At 40.5% G+C, this 23,063-nt stretch overlaps 2 protein-coding genes across 4 annotated transcripts; one reads left to right on the forward strand and one right to left on the reverse strand.

The window, feature by feature from the left end:
• Positions 1-222: 222 nt before the first annotated feature.
• actr2a (actin related protein 2a) lies at positions 223-17,104 on the reverse strand. Of its 3 annotated transcripts, XM_059331435.1 has the most exons (11): positions 16,550-17,104; positions 15,332-15,552; positions 12,821-12,931; positions 11,681-11,746; positions 11,531-11,572; positions 10,667-10,739; positions 10,446-10,582; positions 8,833-8,982; positions 8,598-8,743; positions 5,541-5,673; positions 223-3,424 (listed from the first exon to the last, which is right to left on the reverse strand). In XM_059331435.1, the coding sequence occupies exons 2-11, from the start codon at positions 15,377-15,379 to the stop codon at positions 3,254-3,256; spliced, it is 1,077 nt and encodes a 358-aa protein (XP_059187418.1). In that variant the 5' UTR covers positions 15,380-15,552; positions 16,550-17,104; the 3' UTR covers positions 223-3,253. The 3 variants fall into 3 exon arrangements, with proteins under 3 accessions (XP_059187418.1, XP_059187404.1, XP_059187412.1); XM_059331421.1 differs by having other exon boundaries at positions 11,531-11,746; XM_059331429.1 differs by lacking the exon at positions 15,332-15,552 and having other exon boundaries at positions 11,531-11,746.
• LOC131970108 (E3 ubiquitin-protein ligase TRIM21-like) lies at positions 16,169-21,361 on the forward strand. Its single transcript, XM_059331389.1, has 2 exons — positions 16,169-16,850; positions 20,391-21,361. The coding sequence occupies exons 1-2, from the start codon at positions 16,169-16,171 to the stop codon at positions 21,359-21,361; spliced, it is 1,653 nt and encodes a 550-aa protein (XP_059187372.1).
• The last annotated feature ends 1,702 nt before the right edge of the window (positions 21,362-23,063 follow it).

Consider the following 23,063-nt stretch of genomic DNA (forward strand, 5'->3'; position numbering starts at 1 on the left):
TAGAAAAACGTGGAGACTGATACTCCTGAACACAAGGGGGCGATGTGACGGCCCTGTGGTGAAGCTGGTGTTTGAATCCCGTTACCACGGAGACCGCAGGGAGAGGGAATACCTCAGTAGGCACCCAGGAAACTGTCGGACATGAGAAGCAGCCGGCGGCGTGCAACATTGATTTTCTAAAGCAGCAGGTTTCATCCTGCAGAACACACAGAGACTCGTCTATAAATCACTTTACTTTATTTAAATCAGCGGTTGGCAGTTATGCTATAAACAAAACATAAAAAGTACGACAAAAAATAACATCCTGCAAGAATAACTGTACTTGGCACTTGATGACCGTGTTTGTCAAAAGGAAATTATACATTTATATTTATATATGTGAGCCAAGTGCCTCCAATATACACATAAGAACCGAGACGGAAAACCACAAATACCAGCTTTTACGTGGCCTCCATTTCCTGACACCGGATTCTTATTAATATTACAAATAATATTTCAACACAATTCACCTTCTCCTGCAGCCACAAACCCACAGATTCATGTTCAGTAGCAGGAAGGAGAGGGAGGTGTGGAGACAGGAAGATTCAGGATGAAAGGGAGCGACTCCGTCGTCCTTGAGAGCAGATTCACTGTTAGAGATGCACAAACATCCCAGAACGATTTCACTAGTTGAACGGAGCACGAGCTCACAGTTTAACTTGTGATTTGCCGTTGCAGGAAAAGAAAAGGTGCATTTAATAACATTAACGTTTTAATGCACAGAAATGATCATGTGATCCAGAAATGTTTGTATGATCCACTAACACTGATCATCTCCTACCACACCTCCCCTCCTCCTCCTCCTCCTCCTCCTACACCAACACATGGAATAATTTCCTCCTCAAACAGGATATGTTTCATTGTGCCCCTAACATCTGATCTAGGACCAGCCAATGACTGGACCCAGATCAGCTGCTGCGGGCCGAGAGCTTCACTGTGAGCACAGTGAGTGATTCAGCTGTCAGTCAGAGTTCCTGTCCTGGTCTCCTCTGAGACAGAAAGCACTCCAATCATCAGGAACATGAGCAGAAAGACTGAAAGCTCGGTGCATTATTGGCACCAGAGAAATGAGTCGCACTGACCCAGGACTGCCACGTCACTGATCACAGATCTGTTTCTCCACTGAGTGGCTCATTAAACTTGTTATGAAAAGAATGAATAATAAAAAAGAATGCAAACTTTCTCTTCAGTAAGGTGGGAAAAAACGACGTTAAACGAATGTAAAATATCAAAACACGTGTTTTTTTCCATCACAAATCCTGTAAAGATTTGAAAACTCACAAATTGTTGTTGTGCTGCAACTAACTTCTTTTTAAATGATTAATCCTGTAAAATATTTTCTTGAAAAATCAAATAATTGTTCAGTGAAGCACAGAAGAGTTCTGACTTTTCATTGAACACGTTTCAGAGAAGCTGCAGGAAGCTGTTGATATGTGACGGGACAAACTGAGGAATGACTCGACGATTTCTCTTCGTTAAGGAATGCAAACCGTTCTCTTAGAACTCCACTGAGATCTGCAACAGTTGATTTGTTGGTGGTAAAGTGGATACAGAAGGAAAAAAAAATAAAAGGATTCCTGTTCGGCGAGAGGGCGGGAACAATAAAAGCCTTAAGATGTTTTTCATATCTTCATATTTAAATCTTGTGGAAGAAACTTCCGCGCTCAGAAAGCAAAAAGCAAACGTCCCAGCAGAGAAATAAACAAGGTGCAGAGTTAAAAACACTCGTCAGGAAGTGATGCTCAGTTTGTGATGATCTGTGATCAGATATCTGATCTCTGATGCTCCACACTGACACCATTATCTTTAAAGCCGACATCTGTTTTGACAGATTAGGTGGCACGTTTTTTTTATGGCAAAGGTCTCGGAAAGGAACTCAAATGCATCGATAATAATAATAATAATAATAATAATAATAATAATAATAATAACAATAATGATCTTCATCTTTAACTTGAACACACTCAGGAGTTCATTCTGGCCTTGTGTTAAAGGCACACAATTAAAAAAACATGAGTCACAGGAGCTGCTCGGAAAAAAAAGAATCTCTACTTCATCAAAGCAAACAGTTTTATCATCCATGATGATTCATATTTAAAAGGAATAGTTCAACATTTTGGAAAATACACTTATTTGCTTTAATAGCTTTCTTTCTCGTGTCTTCAGAGTAAAAAATAAAGCTACAGCCAGTTAGCTTAGCATAAAGATTGGAAACAAAGAAAGGAAGCATAATGTCGTATTGTGTCGAGGCAACAAATCCATCTGGCAGCGCCTTTAAAGCTCACAGATTATTTTGTTTTTAGGGTAATGTTAGGGAGCCTATCAATATTTTTATCACCTCTTGTCTTTTCTCATAACCTGGCTGAACTTTTAGGGTTTTTCTTTAACTTTTGAAAATCAAATTCTTGTCCACAGTGATGAAAAAAGTCCAGTTCATAACCTGCAGCTCAGTTAAGTGACCACCGATCATCCTGGGTATCTGCATCCAGATTCATGCCAACTGTTTACATTTTTACAGCGGTTTTGGCGTTTATTGAAGCCTCAGAGCACTTGGATAATCATTTCACTATTCACAGCAAGACGAGCGTGTTGTCTCCAGCTCTAATGTTGCTGCTGCTCTGTTGTAAAGCTCAGTGTTTCACACAGTGTTTTTTGTGCTGTTTGTAACTTCTGCAGCTGCTTATACAACACCAGCTAAAACACTGTTAACATGTTCTCACATTGAAGCTGTTTTGAACATTTATAGACCTATAGATTAAAATTCTGATATTTTTTATGCCAATTAAGCCCAAAAAAATAGCAAATTGCTTTTATCCTGAATAACTAAAGTCTGACACGTGTTACTATGATGAAAAGCCGTGCTGTGGCCAGGCTTTGTTACTTTGGACCGCACCTCCAGCTCCCAGTCTTTATGCTAAGCTAACAGGCTCCAACAGCCGTTTCATTCTCATCATCGTCTCACCAAGAGAACAAATATTTGCTAAAATACTGGACTATTCCTTTAAATTGAGTACTTAATGGCACTATCTTCTGCATCTTAAAATTTAAATCTCTTTTTTTTTTGAGTGTTGTGGGCAAATTTTTTGAGACTTCTCAGCCTCAATCCTTCATCCCTGTTCCCCTCCATCCCTCCTTGCTTTCTGAATGGATGGATGACACGGTGACCATCCAGGAGCAGGTGGGGGGACAAAGGGGGGGGGGTTCTGTTTGTGTTTTATCTGACGGTGACTCCGAGCTTCTCCAGCACTCTTGTCCCTTTCTCCTGGTACTCCTCGCGCGTCATCCAGAAGTTGTCCTTGTCCTTCATGATGTCGGCCAGCACGGCACCGCCCAGGAACACCATGTGTTTACGCCGAGGGGGGTCCTCTATCCTGATCTTGAATTTCTGCAGTGGAGATAAGGCGGAAAGAGGAGCAGAGAGCGTCAACAGAGAAAAGGAGGAGATAATAACGTGTTGAAACCCCCGCCGCCCCGTGAGCTCCCCAGAATAGACCCAAGATTGTCTTTTAATTACAGGTTGGAGGATTTCCCAGAGAGGCTGCAGGAGCAGCAGAGCCAGCTTCCTCTCCAGGAACAATGAGATGTTAGATTTTCACCTCGTCATCACGGGACCATGACAGACAGACAGACGGTTCTGAGCTGTTGAAGGAATTTATTAGACTGTGGCTGCAGTGCCCCCTGGTGGCAGATCAGAGTACTGCACAAGAAAGCTGTGAGGAGGAAGCAGTGACATATACGGTCATGGAAGTAATTATTAGACCCTTGATGATTACCAAAATCATTATTAAGAAAACCGTGGGAAATGTCTAGATATCAGCTCTTAAATTAAACTCTTATGAGCTATTGTTGTTTTTATCATTATATTTGTCCAAAGAAATGTACCTTTAGTTGCACCAGGCCTTAAAATGAACAAGAAAGTGAAGAACACAAGGGTGGTCTAATAATTTTTTCCATGACTGTAGTCAGATTTTTCTTCACTGAATTTCTGTTTCTGATCAACCAGACTGAGTCGCAGTTTACATCTTATATAGGATGAAAATCAAGGTTGGAAACATACGATGCACCATCACAACTCACTACTGCACATCAGAAAATTTATTTAGGATTTAGGTCTTCACGTCTTCACGACAGCCACAGAACCGGCTCTCTGCAGGAAAACTGGTTCCAGAGCAACACCAACTCTCTGCTGGTTTTGGACCGCTTCTGTCAGGGGATTATCATGACCAACAAGAGCAACTAAAACATTGTGACAGTTATAATTAAAACTGTCTCCTAGCAGCCAATGTCTGCTCGCAGAGACAGGAGCAACATTTCTAGAGACGAAGTCGTCTCATTGTTGCTATCATGCCTGCGGAGACATATACAGTGACGTAATGACGTGGCTCTCTGTGGAAAAGCAAATAGGTTCTGAGAAGGTTCGTACATTGAGCCAACTATGATCCAGAACCAGCAGTAGAACTAGGTTTGTGTTGGTCCAAAAGACTCTATGTAATATATCAATATGCAAGCTTCTGTTGTTATTAGCAGTCATTTAGGGGTCGGTTAGGTGCAAGTTCGGTACAGAGGGGAAATAACTAATGCAAAGGGAGATATTTGCTTTCATTTTTTCTGAAAGGACAGAAGTGTCAAAGACCTGCAAACATTTTGCTTGCTGGACACTTGTTCAGTGTTACTATTTTCATGGTAAAAATATTTCAAACACATAGTATTACACTGTATGAACACTAAACATACAGCGGGACTGTAAAACAGAGATCATCTTTTCTGTTAAGCAGCAGAGATAAGCTCCAGCTCCAGCTGCTAACACCATACAGCTAAATGTTTACTGGCAGAACTTGTGTTTGTGAACTTTGTTTTTGCATTACATGCATCAGTTTACATAGCCTGTATTTTGTGTGCAGCTGCGTGCACCAGGCCGTGACAGTTCTGCACAATACCTAATAGTTACTGTACTATTAGCAATAAATGCTAAAAACAGTGCAAGTCTGGGGATTTATCAACAGAGCCTCATGCTCAGTGACTGGAAAACTTTTACCCTCCATCTTTAACCATATGATATATTAACAAACCCGCTCACAGAACTGGGTGTGGTTTGGTTCAGAGGTTTGCAGCCTTTGATCTGTTGGGGACACTTAAATATTTTTGTTCTCGTCAAATTTGACAAGCAAGAAGAGGAGTGAAGTATTCTCTGTCAGCCAGGTGTTTAAGAAGAAGAAGAAGAGTACTTTATTAATCCCACAATGGGGAAATTCAACCTCTGCATTTAACCCATCCTTTTTTACAAACAAGTGAACACACCATGCAAGGAGCAGTGGGCAGCACATTACTGCGCCCGGGGAGCTGTGGAGGGGGGGGTTAGGTGCCTTGCTCAAGGGCACTTCAGTCCTAGACCTGCAAGTACCGGGATTCAAACCAGCGACTCTCCAGTTACAAGCCCGATTCCTAACCTCTAGGCCACGGACTGCCCTGTTTCTGGCTTCTCTTTTGGTTGGTGAACTTACCGACAGCTTGTCCACGTCCCCCTTCAGCACCCGCTCCAGGTACAGCTGCTTCAGTTCACGCTCCAGGCGGGACGGCAGGCCGGGGTACATGGTGGAGCCTCCAGACAGGACGATGTGTTTGTAGAACTCAGACCTGATCGCAGGATCACGGAGATGGAGGACAAATGGTTTGATTTATATATTTAAACATGTTGATCATCATTATTTTCAGAGTCTTATGGTGATCTACAGTCATGGAAAAAAATATTAGACCATTGCTTTCTTAAATTTTTTGGTCATTTTAATGCCTGGTACAACTAAACTAAACTAAATAGCTGGTAAGAGTTTAATTTAAGAGCTGATATCTAGACATTTTCCATGGTTTTCTTGATAATGATTTTGGTTATCATCAAGAAAACCCATGGGAAATGTCTAGATATCAACTCTTAAATTAAACTCATATCAGCTATTTTTTTTTTTTTTTTTTTAGATATTTTTTGGTCATTTTTGGGCTTTATTGATAGGACAGAGTGAATGGGGAGACAGAGGGGAAGACATGCGGGAAAGGGCTCCGAGTCGAATTCGAACCCGGGCCGCCCGCTTACGAGGACAATGCCTTCATGGTACGCGCTCTACCAGGTGTGCCACCGGGAACGCCTCTTATCAGCTATTTTTGTTGTTATCATTATATTTGTCCAAACAAATGTACCTTTAGTTGTACCAGCCATTGAATTGAAAAAGAAAGCAGGAGAAAACAAGGTGGTCTAATCATTTTTTCCATGACTGTACACTCTGTTTCAGAGATTTTAATAATATTACATAACAGCTATAAACATTTTAAACTCAATCAACTAAAAAGTTAAATATTTGTCCAGATTTCTACTCCCACATTGGATTTGTAGGTGTCTTATTTTATGATAAAGCTTTTATACGTTAGGGCTGCAATGATTAGTTGTCAAAAATCAATGACAAAATAAGTTGCAGATGAATGTAGCTATCAAAAATGAGTTACGTCATAGTGTGCGTTTTTCATGCTGTGCAGACCTGACGGTGTTTTCTGGAGCCGAGTCTCTGAGGGGTGAGCCAGTTTACATCATTACTATCTTTACTGAGAATGGAGCGTACCAAACAGTGACAAGGAGCATCCCAAAACTTCAAAAGTATTTCACCCTAAACCCTTTTAAGAAGGATTGGCTGCAAGATTTGTAAAGTGGATCTTGCATCATGGGGGCATGTCGGTAATGCACAAACATTTGAAAATGAGACATGTCGGACTTGATGCAGACTCTTCCTGGCAATATAAGATGGTTCAGTCCGTCTGAGGGTGAAAGCGGCTCTCGTTGTCTTAAAAGCGCCTTACTTCTCCAAACCAAAAGGTGCATTTCCTAACTGGCAACTAAAAATTTAAAAAAGCTAAACCAGCAGCAGTTTCATAGACATATTTTTGAATGAAGAAGACATGTACACTAGCGCTCAAAAGTTTGTTACCCAGAAAATGTCTGTTATGTAACATGAAAACAAACTGTTTGATTCATGAAATGAATAACAAAACGAATCAAATATAATAACTTTAACCTACAAATCTCAAACTTTACCTCTAGATACTCAATCAGCCTGAGGAAGGATCATTGTATTACAGTTTCCAGCTGCTAACATAATGCTCAATGTTGAGACTGTGTGTCTGTTATTTTAATTTTAAAAAATTGTGTTTCTCTTTCAAAAATAAGGACATTTCTAAGCGACCCTAAACCTTTGAGCGGTAGTGTACAGGTGCATCTCAATACATTAGAATATGATGGAAAAGACTATGTCCAGTAGTTCAAGTCAAATAGCACCAACCAAGTATTGAGTCATATAGATGGACATACTTTTCAGAGGTCAACATTTCCATATTAAACATACTTTTTTAAATTGGTCTTAAATTGGTTTTGTAATATTAACATTTTTTGAGACACTGAATTTTAGGTCTTTATTAAATGTAAGCTGTAACCATTATAATTAGAAGAAATTAAATAAATGAAGACGTGAAATGTTTCATTCTGTGTGTAATGGATCTATGGCTACGTTTACACGAGGACGGTCTGAACAGAAGACGCAAAAGTGGTGTTGCGTCTTCACTTTTTATTCCTCATTTAGACGAGCATTTTCGGGAGGAAATCTGCGTGCATACGGTGATGCAAAAGTGTGTGAAATTCGATTGTATGCATGCCAGTCGGCATCACTTAAAGCGATAAGAGCATCTTTGGGCATGCAAAAGTTTTCACGCCACACATTTTCATCAGCTACTCCTTCCACAAAGTTCTCCACCATCCACTAGATCTCCCAGGTCTCCTCCAAAGCCGTCTGGCTTGCCTCCGACGAATTGCTGCATCCAAAATGTGATGGAGGTAATTACAGATCCTTCTCTGTTCAGTAATACTATCTGTACAGATCCTGTACATTTGGTGGAAAGACCCCTGTAAGTTTATTAGACCTGCCAGAGCAGCTTGAAGGTCCGACGCATGGAAATAATCCCACGTTTGTTTATTTTCCTGTACTGGAGCATGTATGTGACGTAAACACATACGTGACGTGAGCAGATCTGAGCAGAGTTTTGCGTCTTGTAAGTGTAGACGGACACGCTACGGCGGAGCGTATTTTACTTTTCCAGTTTGGAAGGTGGTTTCAGATTTTTGCGTCTTTAAGCCCCCAAAACGCCGTCACCGTCTAAACGAAAGGCACTTCCGATAAAATATTTTGTCGTTTTTCCCGCGAGCGTCCTCGTGTAAACGGGGCCTATGTAATGTGTTATTTCCACTCTTTGAATTGAATCACTGACAAAAAAACTTTTCTATGATATTCTAATTTACTGAGATGCACCTGTATATAGTCTTCATTGTTAGTTGCTTAAAAGAACCTCCAACTAAATTAAAAAGTTTGATGGCTAAATAAGTAATTCAGCAACTGTACAATTAATAATCCGATCAGTCGACTAATTGTTGTAATCAATGACTAATCGACTATCAAAACAGTGGTTAGTTGCAGCTCAATGGTAGCAGGATACATAATAGAGTGTTCCTGCGCTCGCTGCCGGCTCACCTGGTGTCGATATCTGCGGCCTGGATGGTGTTGAAGAGCAGCTCGGCCACGCCCACCCCCTCCACGTTGATGAGGTGAGGCTGGAACAGAGCCTCGGGGGCCTCGAACCGCTCCCCTCCCACCTTGATCACCCGGCCGTCCGGGAGCTGAGGAGACAACAGGATCTAATGACGTCTTAACACCGTTAAATACCCTCTAACTGCCACCTCGTCATCAGGGAACAGACGTGACTGACCGTGTAGGACTCGACCAGCACGGTGGTCTCCAGCGCCAGCTTCTGCTCCTGCTCGATGTTGTAACCCACGTAGCACAGCTTCTCCTTCATCATCCTCACCGTCTCGAAGTCCGCCGAGTGGTTGAAGGCGTAACCTCGCAGCAGGAGCAGCTGGGGGCAGAGTCATCGTTAGCATTATTATTATTATGGAATGCAAAGATGTGAATCTAACAACTGCGTCAAGCAACCAGTTGCACATTTCTCGTTTCCAAAGAAAACTGGGGTCACTGACGAAAAGGAAACAAAAAAAAATGAAAAAATAAGTTTGACTTGACAGTTAGAAAGAAAATATTTATCTATAAAATATGAAACCATTATTTTGACATTTATTTTGGTCAAATTTTGCTTTTCTTTTATACTGAATGCTGACAGAACAGGAATCCTTTTATTTATTTTTTCAATCAAATCTTTCATGTCTGTCTGGTCATATTTTGTTTGATGATAATTAAATACAATCACCTTGATCCAAATTATGTGATTTTTCTTTTGTTTTACATAAAATGTGTCATTTAAATACCCGGTTCCACCTTTCCAACTAGGTTGAAAAATTGGACCTATTTAATCACTGAAAATGTAAAATCCTCTGAAACTGTTTCAGAGAACATTCTGCAGTCTTCACAATTCCAGATTTGAAAAAAAATAAACAAACTAAAAAGACTGTAAAGTGCAGGGTTAACGGTAACATTTAAGGCCTTGACATTAAGCAATAAAACATTTTAATGTAAAATGATTCATGTCTTGATTCAATAATTAATGGATGATCGATTAATGGTCGTTAAGAATTTGGTCGATCACATAGAAGATCACACAGAATCGATCGATTTTTATCTCTGACTGCGTATCAGTATCACTGAGCTGAAACACGCCGATCCTTCAGTTCTGTCGCTGTACGTCAATCAGCCAATGAGCTGAGAATTAAGTTGGATAAAGCTACAGTTTGCAAACTGAAAGTTGCAATAACAATTCTAAAACACACAGAAATAATAAAGATTAATCTGAGCAGAACCAGCTTACTGAATCAAATATTGCTAGCATGAATGACTAGGTTTAATTTAATCCAAAACTTATTTAAACACAAACACATTTAATTATGAAAAATATGAATATGCCTCTTCGGTGGCTAAAACATAAAACATTGAACTCCTTGACGTTATCTTTACAGGTTAATCTCACTAGAGTTAGAGTGTTACGATCTATGGGAAGTCTCTTTTTGTCCTTTCAAAATTAAAGCATCCGTTATCAAAACAGACATTTACACAGTACTGTATATATCGTTTATTTAGCCCATGTAAACATACTGGAGTATAAAAACATAGCGATTAATTGATCGTTAATATTATAGATGCTCATGTTGGCAGGTTCCTTCCAAACGGCCATCCCTCTCACCTGTATGAATTACATGACTAAAAGTATTGAACCCATATGTTAAAATCTGCTGCACACAAACACACGGGCACGCAGCACACACACACACACGGACACACACACACACACACACACACACACTTTGTTCCACAAACTGCATCAAAGTCCCACCACTAAGTATTTCGCACATATCCATAACAGTAACTGACCTTGATGAGGTAGCGTGTTATGTCCCTCCCTGCGATGTCGAGGCGGCGGGTCAGGTGGGGCAGTGAGAAGCCCTCGTACACCGGACAGATGTGAGTCACGCCGTCACCAGAGTCCACCACCACTCCTGTCAGCAGGCCTACAACCAGAAAGATGTCTCTCACACAGGACACCAGGAATAATAACGGTTTTGTTCAGAGTGGTGATCGTGAGACAAACAAACCTTGAGCGTAGAGAGTGAGGACAGCCTGGATGGCGATATAAACTCCTGTGAACTGGTACGTTTCAAACATCACCTGGCAGGAGAGAAACAAGGTATTACACAAACTGCAATAATAATAAGACCTTCAGTACTTTTCTTTTTAATCCTCTGAACCCCAACAAGCTGTTTCAGGGTGTTTTTGGCTCTTTTCACATTTTGCTCACTGTGTCCTTGTATTTCACTGCAATATATAAAATATATATATAAATCTATAAGTCCTGCTGCTCTATGGAATGAGCACAATCAGAACAACTCAAGCATGTCTTTGTGCAGAATAACACAGTTAGAATGTCAGAAATCAGAAAAAAATGGAAAAACCGCTAAAAACATCGTAAAAAAACATTTTTCTCAACATAATGTACATATTGAAGTATTGTCATGTTTCCAGCCTCTCCTGTCCTCTCCTCTCAGCTCTGTGTAAACAGCCTCTCCTGTCCTCTCCTCTCTGCTCTGTGTAAAGAGCCTCTCCTCTCTGCTCTGTGTAAACAGCCTCTCCTGTCCTCTCCTCTCTGCTCTGTGTAAACAGATTTTCAGTGAATATTTGTCACGTGACCGTTGGATTCAGCAGAATCAATCGTGTCTTCACAGTGTCTCTTAAATGACACATGCAGAATAAAGAGATTCTGACACTAACACAAGTTTTGGTCACGTTTTATAACGGAAAGCTTTGTTATTGATGATCTGTTCAAGGACCGCCAGAAGTTCAAATTTTGACCTTAATGGCTGTTTTTACTGGATTTCTGTCGATTGAGACAAAGTTGTCCTCCTACAGAGTAGCCTGTGTAAAAACTTGAACCATCGGGAGCATTGCATTAGAGAGCCCACCTCTATGATCTTCTCTCTGTTCTTGGTGGGGTTCATGGGCGGCTCCGTCAGGAGGATCTTGCAGTCGCGGGAGTTGATGTTGAGTTTCTCGGGGCCGAAGGTGTAGTCCCACAGGTGCTTCATGTCATCCCAGTTCCTGACGATGCCGTTCTCCATGGGGTAGTTCACCTCCAGCATGGAGCGCAGCTCGCTGGCCTCGTCCCCCACCATCAGGTCCTGAGAGGTCAAAGGTCACAGACTGAGAGACAGACCTCAGAGTAGCAGATGTTCACTCTTCACTTGCTGCTTTTCCTACAGTTGTTTCAGTAGCACACACACACAAGGTTTTCATTTCTGCAGCTGATTTATCACAATATGTCCTTATTAAATCATTGAAATTATTTAAACTTTTGATTAAAGATCCCTGCACTAAAATACATCATCACTTCTGTTTTCTACTATAATATCTAACAACTCTAACTTTTTTTTACACTTTGCATGAGGGCTTAATGGTTCTGAAAAGATATGTCAAACTGCAATTATTTTTGACTGATTTACTTATGCGATTGATTTGTAATATTAGATGAAATTATTATTATTACAAGCCTGATCTCATAAAAGTCGAGAGGGTAACAGGGCATTCTCCATCTCCCACCCTCTGGATCTCACTCCCAAAAACCATCCGCAAATCCCCCTCACTGTCCATCTTTTTAAAAAAAACCTCAAAACTCAGATCTTCAAATCAGCCTACGGCCACTTTTTTTCTCTTTGTTTATTTATTTATTCCCTTTTAAGTGTCTTTGAGTGTTATTCAAATGCAATGTATTATAATTGTTATTATTAAATAAAAACAGATGAACAAAAGGTTATCAGTTTGAAGATAAAATATATTATGTTTGTACATTTTTCAATTGAATATATGTCACAAACTATTAGCAAATGATGAAGTTTTTTTTGGAATCAGGAATGCACATTATTATTATTATTATTATTATTATTATTTTCATCAACAAACATGTTGACATGATGAAAGTCTGATTTTTTGCAGTACTGTGTACCAAGCATGTGTACCAAACTTGTTTTCTTAAGTCTGTAGAATATGATATGTAGGCTGTTACATCACTGCAGTACGACAATATTTAAAGTAAAATCGTATTTCAGCAGGCCATATTGTGATTTTGATCATATTTTGATGATTTGTTCAGCCCTACTTTGCACCAGTCGACCTGATACATGCAAAGAAGCCCTTGCAGTTACAAGCTGCACTGTGAAAAAAATGCATGAATAAAAAACAGAAAAGGGCAAAATCACCTTGATTTCAATGTTGCCAACTTTAGCTGTGGAGCGGATGATTGGCCGGCCAACCAGCGCTGGGAAGATGTGTTCAGGAAAGTTGGAGCCTGCATAGCCGCACTTCACAAACTAGGATGAAAGAAGACAGAAAAACATGTGAATTATCATAATGAAGTAAAAGGTTTAACTAAAGCAACTTCCTGTAGGTTTCAACAAGTTCTAGTCAGACTTGGTCAGTGTGAACCACAGTGATTAAGAATGAAAACACTTTCTTTCGTCCATTTGTTAAAAGCTCACTGTTACTTAGATGTAACATCAGAATATCAGGCGTAGTTCTCTGAAACTCTCCGTGAACAAGCTTTGATAAAACATGAAATAAAAACTATTTAATCCCTGCAATGTTCATGTTCATACTGAAATAGTTTTGTTTTGAAACTCCCACAGGAAGTGAAGCATCAGCTCACTGCAATGAATGAGCTGAGCAAAACAGAGAACTGTCTGTAATGTGGACCAGTCCCATCTGGCCAGCGTCAGTATTATCTGTATATCACTCAGCAATAAAAACAAAATGACGGTAAGAACGTCGACTAATTTTACCATTTTTTCCCCTGAAAATGTCTCAGATGTGTCATTTCATGTAATAAAAGTAAAGTTTTCAAGTGTGCACTGGGATTTTTTTTAACTGAAGCAGAAGTTCCTCAGTAATTAAGTGTTAGAACAGCAGCAAACAGACTTCCCATAGTTAATCATTTATAAAAAAAATTAGGGAAGTGTAAACGCACTGGTGCAGGAAATGCTGTGTTCAGCCCCTCAATAATGGAGATTTCGTGCTTTTTTCTATGGATTTGTTTTTCACTGCAATATATAAATCTCTTTTGTGAAGACAGTTATAATGACAAACATCATAAAAAAGAAAATACGAGTTGAATTTCTCTGATTTTTTTCCCCCAAATTGGAATCAAGTGGAATTTATATATAAACACTTTTCCAAGTGCAACGAATGTTGAAAAATCAATTGTGTTGCACATTTTGAGTTATTTGCTGTCCTCCCCTCTCTGCTCTGTGTAAACAGCCTCTTCTGTCCTCTCCTCTCAGCTCTGTGTAAACAGCCTCTCCTGTCCTCTCCTCTCAGCTCTGTGTAAACAGCCTCTCCTGTCCTCTCCTCTCAGCTCTGTGTAACAGCCTCTCCTGTCCTCTCCTCTCAGCTCTGTGTAAACAGCCTCTCCTGGCCCCTCTTCTCAGCTCTGTGTAAACAGCCTCTCCTGTCCTCTCCTTTCTGCTCTTTGTAAACAGCCTCTCCTGTCCTCTCCTCTCTGCTCTGTGTAAACAGCCTCTCCTGTCCTCTCCTCTCTGCTCTGTGTAAACAGCCTCTCCTGTCCTCTCCTCTCTGCTCTGTGTAAACAGATTTTCAGTGAATATTTGTCACATGACCACTGGTCTCAGCAGAATCAATTATGTCTTCACAGTGTCTCTGAGGAAGATCTGGTTAGTGCAAACTCTTTATTTTAAAATTACACATGTAGAATAAAGAGATTCTAACACAAATATCAACATTTTTAGGGAGGTTTAGGTCACTTTTTATAATGGAAATTTTAGATTTTAAATTGAGAAAGCATCCTTTTCAAACCTAAACGGTGGGGTTCAGAGGGTTAAGTAAAGGATCTGAAGACTCTCCACCACTGTGTGTAAGTGTGCACTGAAACTGGAGGCAGCTGCAGCAGATCAGACAAGTTTCCTTACATGGAAGAACTGCATCAACTTCCGCAACCAGTGCCACTCTCTGCGGGCTGCTTCACTTCACTCTAACTGGGCGATTTAGTTTAAATTCATTTTGTATTTTTTAAAAGCTACAACTGACATGCACGACCATTTAAAGGCATGCTGTAGTTAATAATGTGTGATCAAACACTGCACTTTTTAACGAGGGCGGGGTCATTTGAATTAGCTAACATAACGCAGCAAACTGACAAATAAAGAACATGTTGATCCTGTGGAGAAAAGATGAACATTTTCAACTATAACTGACAGTTTGAGTCTGGTGGCTCTGCTTTAAACATAATTAATTCACAAAGCAAAGGACAGGAAGCTAGCTAACGCTGCCACCACAGGCTCGGACATCACATTAATAACTGTATTTTAATCTAAATGTGCCTTAATGCTGTGTGTTTACTTGAAGGTGACTGATGTTGAGTTTAGGTTAACTGTGCAGCAGCTAACTGTGCTAATCCGGATACTAAAGTTACTAACTACAAGAGAAGCTAAACTAACCGTGAGCTGTCAGAGACGCTCTCCGGTAAATTGACGGTGTGATGCCGATAAACATAAACAATAGCCGGGCTGGTATGTGCCAGCTGTGGTCCTGCTGTGGATGAATGAGCTGAATCTAGCTGACAGACACATTCCTCACACCCAGACGGAGCTAGCGCGTTAGCATCGTTAGCTCCCTGTCAACTTCCTGTTTCCAGTATTCTTATCAAACCGCACAGCCGGAGCGGCGGACACAGCTGCGCCGCCTCTCTTCAGACTTACCCCGGTTCCGTTGTCACAAACCACGACTTTTCTCCCTTGACTGTCCATTTTGTTTGTCTCCTGAATCCAGCAGCAGCAGCAGCAGCAGCCTCTCCTGCCTGGACTCAACCGTCAACCAACTGACAACCCACCGCCGGAAACAGCACCCCTCAACTTGCATTCTTTCACAATAAAAGCGTCACGCTGACCGTGGTGGAGGAAGTCAATAAAAGTGTGTTTTTCTGTCCAAGGAAAACAAGTTCATCAGGACCTTCCCAGCAACACAACAGATCTGACAAACACTGGTGAGTACAGCAAAAAGTTACTTCAACAAAACTTTTCTTTCTGTCCTTTTTTAAATTATATTCAAGCTATGAAAATTTAGAAGAGGTGGCAGAGACTGTGGGAAGAGAGCGAGTGACGGACAGTTAGTGTGTTGTTGGATTTCATGTAACCTACTGCATTGTTTTCACCTGTTCACCACAAACACAAACGCTACTGTACAATGGGAGAAATTGTAGCATTTCTATCAATCAGTTTTCTATTCAATTGGTTTTGTTTTTAGTAATAGTGTGACTTTGGTCAATCCATACAGACTTTAAAACACTAAAGGCTGTCTGGAATGCAGCCAGTTCTTAACCCATTACTGCTGTGAACAACTCATCAAGTAGCAATCTTTCCTTATCTGAAGCAGAGGTCGAAAGGACAGAAGGCGTGGATGAATATTTTATGTATCACATGTTTAAAGACATTGTTAATTTCTTTGGGCTTTAGTGACAAACATTACAAATAAGCAATCATTTTGCAATTATAATGCTGGGGTTTTTACACTCTCAATCATGTTCTCAGGGTGTAGATATGGCTGCAGCCAACTGTCTACTATCTGAAGATCAGTTCCTGTGCTCCATCTGCCTGGATGTGTTCACTGATCCTGTCAGCACACCATGTGGACACAACTTCTGCAAAAACTGCCTAAATGCACGTTGGGATAATAATTTCAGGTGCCAATGTCCGATCTGTCAAAAGGTTTTCATCAGAAGACCTGAGCTGCACGTCAACACTTTCATATCTGAGATGGCTGTTCAGTTCAGACAGTCAGCTAAACGGAAAGCCAGCAGCAGCAGATCAGAGCAACAAGTGTCTGAACCAGGAGAAGTTCCCTGTGACGTCTGCACAGGAACCAAACTGAAGGCCCTGAAGTCCTGCCTGGTGTGTCTGGCCTCCTACTGTGAGACTCACCTGGAGCCTCATCTGACAATGTCAGGCCTGAAAAGACATCAGCTGATCGACGCTGTGGAGAACCTGGAAGGCAGGATGTGTACGAAGCACGATAAACCTCTGGAGCTGTTCTGTAGGACCGACCAGACGTGTGTCTGCATGCTCTGCACTGTTTCAGACCACAAGATGCATGATGTTGTTCCTCTGATAGAAGAATATAAAGAAAAGAAGGCAGATCTGGGGAAGACGGAGACTGAAATTCAGCAGATGATCCAGAAGAGACGGCTGAAGATTCAGGAGATCAAACACTCAGTTGACCTCAGTGAGAAAGATGCAGACAGGGAGATATCAGAAGGAGTTCATTCCTTTGCCTTTACCAAGGCAAAGGAATCTACAAAACTCTACAATGAACTGGGAAATAGACTAAAGAGGGGAAATAAAAATGAACACAAAATCACTCCAAAAGGGAGGGAAACAAAACGGCTGACAAGAGAAACTATGAAACAAAATCCTAGCGCTAAGCTGACAATAAACTACAAAGAAAAATCACTCTTGTGAGGAATACTCAAAAGGCAAAGCAAGGAAATCTGAGGCTGCACAAGACAAGGGAAAACACAGACTATTTAAGCACAAGGAGGGAGGAAGCACCAGGTGAACACAATCTGTAATTAGGGGAGACAATCAGACAGATGACACACGGGGAAGGGCAAGTGACCTGAAACGAGAGGAAAGTTACTATTTCAAAGTAAAACAGGAAGTGACAAGATCAAAACACCACCTCACAGCGGTGTTACATAAAGTAAAAATACCCCAAATTTCTACTTAAGTAAAGTAACAGCATATTTTTACTTCATTACTTGACATCTCTGATTATGACCAAAGAAATGATTTTTCTAAAAAGACTGCTTCCCTTTTTTAAACTGCCAGCAGGCACAGAGAGTTTCCAGTGAAGAGAAAGTTAAGTGTCCTTTACTTCTCCAAGCCTGGAAAGGGAGGAGCTGTCTGTGCTGTTAGAGGAAGTTGCATCAATTTGTGTCACATGTAAAGGAAAAGCATCTTCATGGATAGGGGGGCTTTGCATTTGCTTGATCAGGCTGTTAGAAGTTACTATCTGTACTGAAAACAACATTTACAGCCAACAGGAAAGATGTAATAATAATATAATAATAATCTTTATTCATAGAACACTTTTCAAAAACACATGTTACAAAGTGCTTTACAAAGACAAGTTAAAAACAGACATAAAACAACAGATAAAAATAATGTTATAAAATGATATACGTAGTTCTGTGTGATTCAAAGACAGTTCAAGGAAAGGTAAAGTTCAGGTAAAATCAGTAAAGGCTCTCTGATAAAAGTATGTTTTAAGAAGAGATTTAAAAGAGATCACTGACTCTGCCGACCTGAATTCCTCGGCCAGGTTGGCTCCAGAGCCTCTGGGCCCTGGCTGCGAACGCTCTTTCCCCCTTAGTTTTCATCCTCTGGAACAGTCAGGAGACCTCTGCCCGAGGATCTCAAAGTACGGACTGCTGTGTAAGGTGTTAAGAGGGTCAGAGATGTAGCAGGGAGTGAGGCCATGAAGGGTCTTAAAAGTAATCAGTAAAATCTAAAAATCAATTCTAAAAGATACTGGGAGCCAGTGTAAGGACACTAAAACAGGAGTAATGTGATCATATTTCTTGGTTCTCGTTAAAAATCTGGCAGCTGAATTCTGGACAATCTGGAGTCTATGAATGGATTTTTGGTTCAGGCAGGTAAAAAGGCAGTTGGAGTAACCCAAGTGTGATGAGGTAAAATGGTCTCTGTGTCATTTTAGAAATATTTCGAAGGTGATAAAAACAGGATTGCACAAGCTTAGTGGTGTGTTGTTCAAAACATAACTTATCATCAAAGCAGACTCCAAGATTCTTTGTGACAGGAGTAATGTTATCAATTAAGAAACCAGCAGATTGCAGTATTTGTTTTGCCATCTGCTGGGATCCAATAACAAGGATCTCTGTTTTATTTGCATTTAGTTGAAGGAAATTCTGTGACATCCAGTTTTTTACTTCATGGAGGCAGCTGTTCAATGAGTTTAGCATACCGGGGTCAGCATAGAAATGATTAGAGCTATTGTGATTTGAATGATTTGACCAAGGGGAAGCATATACAGTGAAAATAAAATTGGTCCTAAGACTGACCCCTGTGGCACACCATACTTCACTGCAGCAAATGGAGACATAAAGTTATTAACAGCACACAGAACTTCCTGTTCGACAAATAAGAATAAAACCACTCCAGAGCTGTACCAGATATCCCCACCCAGTGCCTCAGTCTGTTTAAAATGATGCTGTGATCTGTAGCAGTTGCAAGCAGAGCAGAAATTAACATATTGACAACCAAAGACATTTGCTGATTTGAGTTGCTTCAATCTGGCAGAGAAATATCCTTATTCTTAATCCAAACCACAGAGCTCTGATGGCAACAGTGGGGCATTCTAGGAAACCACCAGGTGACTTTACTGGCATGCAGTCAAACCTATGATAACATCACACACCTCTAAAAAAACCCTGAAAGTTTGTCAGTGACAGCAGAGTTGAAGTTGAGAAAATAAAAGACAAATTAAACAGACATTTGATGATTTAAGTCACTGTATTTAATAGATGAAGCTATTTTTCTGTATTTGGCAAAGGCATATGAACCCCATGCCTAATCCAAACCACAGAGCTCTGCCTCACTAGGGGAGGTAAGGATGCTACCAGGTGACTTTAATGGCATCCATACCTGTTATACCTGTTACAAACGTCACTTGACTCAAAAAGAAACAGAAAGTTTGTCAGATCATCACCAGAGTTAGAGTCGAGAAAAGACGAATTAAACTGATTTCATCAAGTCCATTACAACAGCACAGAGAGGCTCTGCCAAACACGGGTGAGTACAAGTGATCATATTTTAATTTCAGCCACCAGCTGTAACACAAATCTTCAGCTATAGTCAGACAGGATGTTGCTCTTTTTTCATACTGACACTTGTCTCGTTATTACAAAAAGTTGAACTACCATACGGCCACTCAACTGTGAGCTTGTGTGAAGCTAGTGTTTCAGTTTTATATTAAGTTATATATAAAAAATATATTATTTTCTTCTTACATTTATCAAACCAACAAAAACAGGAGTTTTCCTATCCTATTTTTAACATATTAATTTGTGTTCTCAGGGTGTAGATATGGCTACCGCCAACTGTCTACTATCTGCAGATCAGTTTCGGTGCTCCATCTGTCTGGGTGTGTTCACTGATCCTGTCACCACATCATGTGGACACAACTTCTGCAAAACCTGCATCAATGAACACTGGAATGTCAATGTCCTATTGAAGTGTCCGATGTGCGAAAATATTTTTGCCACAAAACCTGAACTGCTCATCAACACTTTTATCTCTGAGATGGTTGTTCAGTTCAGACAGTCAGCTCAGCAGGAAGCCAGCAGCAAATCAGAGCAAGTGTGCAAATCAGGAGAAGTTCCCTGTGACGTCTGCACTGGAACCAAACTGAAGGCCCTGAAGTCCTGCCTGGTGTGTCTGGCCTCCTACTGTGAGACTCACCTGGAGCCTCATCTGACAATGTCAGGCCTGAAAAGACATCAGCTGATCGACGCTGTGGAGAACCTGGAAGGCAGGATGTGTACGAAGCATGATAAACCTCTGGAGCTGTTCTGTAAGACCGACCAGACGTGTGTCTGCATGCTCTGCACTGTTTCAGACCACAAGATGCATGATGTTGTTCCTCTGAAAGAAGGATATGAAGAACAGAAGGTTGAGCTGGAGGCTGAAATTCAGCAGATGATCCAGAAGAGACAACTGAAGATTCAGGAGATCAAACACTCAGTCAACCTCAGTGAGAAAGATGCAGACAGAGAGATATCAGAAGGAGTTCAGGTCTTCACTGCTCTGAAGGAGTCTGTTGAGAGAGGCCAAGCCAATCTCATCGAAACAATCAAAGAGAAGCAGAAAACAACACAGAAACAGGCTGAAGGCCTCATCATAGAGCTGGAACAGGAAATCTCTGAGCTACAGAAGAGAAACACTGAGGTGGTGCAGCTCTCACTCTCTGAGGACCACTTTAATCTTCTCCAAAGTTTACCATCCATGAAAACTTCTCCATCCACCAAGGACTGGACAGAGGTCAGCGTCCGTCCATCATCATATGAGGGGACTGTGGTGAGAGCTGTGGCTCAGCTGGGCGAGACACTCAGTGAAGAGATGAAGAAGCTGCTTGAAGCTGAACTGAAGAGAGTCCAGCAGTTTGCAGTGGATGTGACTCTTGATCCTGATACAGCAAATCCTGCTCTCACCCTGTCTGGTGATGGCAAACAAGTGAGTCTTGGTGATGTGAAGAAGAATCTCCCAGAAAACCCAGAGAGATTTTCTCTCAATCCCTGTGTTTTAGGAAAGCAGAGTTTCTCTTCAGGCAGATTTTACTTTGAGGTTCAAGTTAAAGGAAAGCCTGAATGGGACTTTGGAGTGGCCAGAGAGTCGATCAACAGAAAGGAAGACATCCCACTGAGCCCCGAGGATGGTTACTGGACTATATGGCTGAGGAAAAGAAATAAGTACAAAGCTCTTGCTGACCCTCCGGTCAGTCTCTCTCTGAAGTCTCCTCCTCAGAAGGTGGGGGTGTTTGTGGATTATGAGGAGGGTCTGGTCTCCTTTTATGATGTAGATGCTGCAGCTCTACTCTTCTCCTTTCCTGGCTGCTCCTTCACTGAGAAACTCTTCCCATACTTTAACCCAGGTCTGAATGATGGTGGTAAAAACTCTGCACCTCTGATCATCTCTCCTGTTAAATGCACAGAGTAGACCTGTTACATGATTTTACATGAAAGCAGTTAGTGTAAAATAGGAGAACATATTCATTGGTAATTGTCATTGTTGTTCTGTTTATGGAGGGTTTGTAATTCTGATTGATTTGCTCATTGCTTTTTCGTATTATAATATATTAATCATTCATGTACCTCACTATTACTCACCGCTGCAAGACTATGGAGAGATTATATAACTTCTGCACCCTCTGGGGCCCACTTTTGTGTCTGGAAGTGAGCTAAAATGTGTATGAAATTATGGGAATGGAGACCACACCCACTTTATGTCAAGGTGTGGATCCTGTTATTATTTTGTCCTGGGTATTTTGTCAGATATAAGCTCAACGCTGTAAACACTTTCTGAAAAAGTGCTAAAAAAAACCATCAACATGTAATATAACTTCATAGAAACAAGAATCCATCTATGCATGCAGTTTTTGCAATTGTCTGATGAGTGTACATATAAAAATGCTGGATTGTGACTATATATCATTTTGTAATCTGTGTTTCTCACATTACCCTCACAGGTGGCGTGGAAGGAAATATTGTATGTGGAGCAGTGGGCAGTAATGTTTTTGTTTAATCACCACATGTAATCAATTATGCAGTTACAGCTAGAGATGGCTCCATGTGTAATTAATCACACAGCTATCTTACTCCATACATGGGCAGCCATGGCCGGTAGAGGGGCACATGATTCTTTGATGTTTTAAAATAAGTTAGATAAGGGCCAGGGCTAAGGACTGAGCAGTGATTCCCTAGGGCCCCTTAGGGCCCAGGGTAAGTACTGCTTAACAATATAATTTTGGTAACTCTGTATCTAATGATGCATTGAATATCTTTGTCGAAAAAATAAAACAAATGGAAAAAATATTGTTTGTAATTTGAACTATTTATCTTGATAACTAAATAGATTAAATAGTTGAGTAAAAACACAATATAAAAAGTGCAAATCGTACTAAAGTGCAATATTTAAGCGTATGTTCTTAATCTTCAACGGTTGTCAAAGGTGCCATGTCGGGTTCAAGATTCATGTCATAAAAATGAAACATGAATTTCGAACGTGTTTATGAAATTTCAGATTCCTGTTCTGGAAATGTGTGAAAATTTTAACACATTAATTAATTGATACAGTGCCACAACCTTGTAATACAAATTATTGTCTTAATTTCAGTAATCAACTGGGGAGTTTAAATATTTTAGTTAACATTTTACTTTGCGTCTTGCAGAATGTATGGAATTCTATAATGTCTTTAAATGCTGCTTTCTCTAAAATTAGTTTGTCTCATAGTTTATTTGCCAGAAATCTCCACTTCAGTTGCACACTGACTCCAAACGTTCCAGTTTCATTCCTATCTTTTAAAAGGTGCACTGTAAAACTAAATATAATTTAAACATTCAATTTGTCATTAACAAGTTATATTTCCTTATTCTGAGGTTTCAAAAGGAATTGAGACAAAAACCAAGACATAATTAACTGTGAGAGATGGACCAGAAGACAAAGATCATAAATAAAAACCAGACAAGAGGACAAAGATGAAATAATTTCCATTTAATGTAGAAAATAAAATGACTAAAGTGGAACCCCCCCGTCAGCTGAATCCTCGTTTCAAACATTCAAATAAAATCCTCAGAATAAAAATGTCATATTGCATAGGACAAGGCACAGAGTCATCATTCATCCCTTCTGTTAATGTCCA

Source organism: Centropristis striata, chromosome 1 (assembly GCF_030273125.1).
Source record: "Centropristis striata isolate RG_2023a ecotype Rhode Island chromosome 1, C.striata_1.0, whole genome shotgun sequence".
NCBI lineage: Eukaryota > Metazoa > Chordata > Actinopteri > Perciformes > Serranidae > Centropristis > Centropristis striata.

Bases quoted from the DNA above. Each gene is read 5' to 3' on its own strand.
- actr2a (XM_059331421.1), bottom strand. From the start codon at position 15,379: ATGGACAGTCAAGGGAGAAAAGTCGTGGTTTGTGACAACGGAACCGGG. The intron at 8,983-10,445 runs GTCAGTTACTGT...CTCTGCCCCCAG, and splicing joins TAACACGCTACCTCATCAAG to CTGCTCCTGCTGCGAGGTTA. The intron at 8,744-8,832 runs GTCAGTCACGTC...TTGTCTCCTCAG, and splicing joins TGCTGGTCGAGTCCTACACG to CTCCCGGACGGCCGGGTGAT.
- LOC131970108 (XM_059331389.1), top strand. From the start codon at position 16,169: ATGGCTGCAGCCAACTGTCTACTATCTGAAGATCAGTTCCTGTGCTCC. The intron at 16,851-20,390 runs GTGAGAAAGATG...TCAAACACTCAG, and splicing joins CAAACACTCAGTTGACCTCA to TCAACCTCAGTGAGAAAGAT.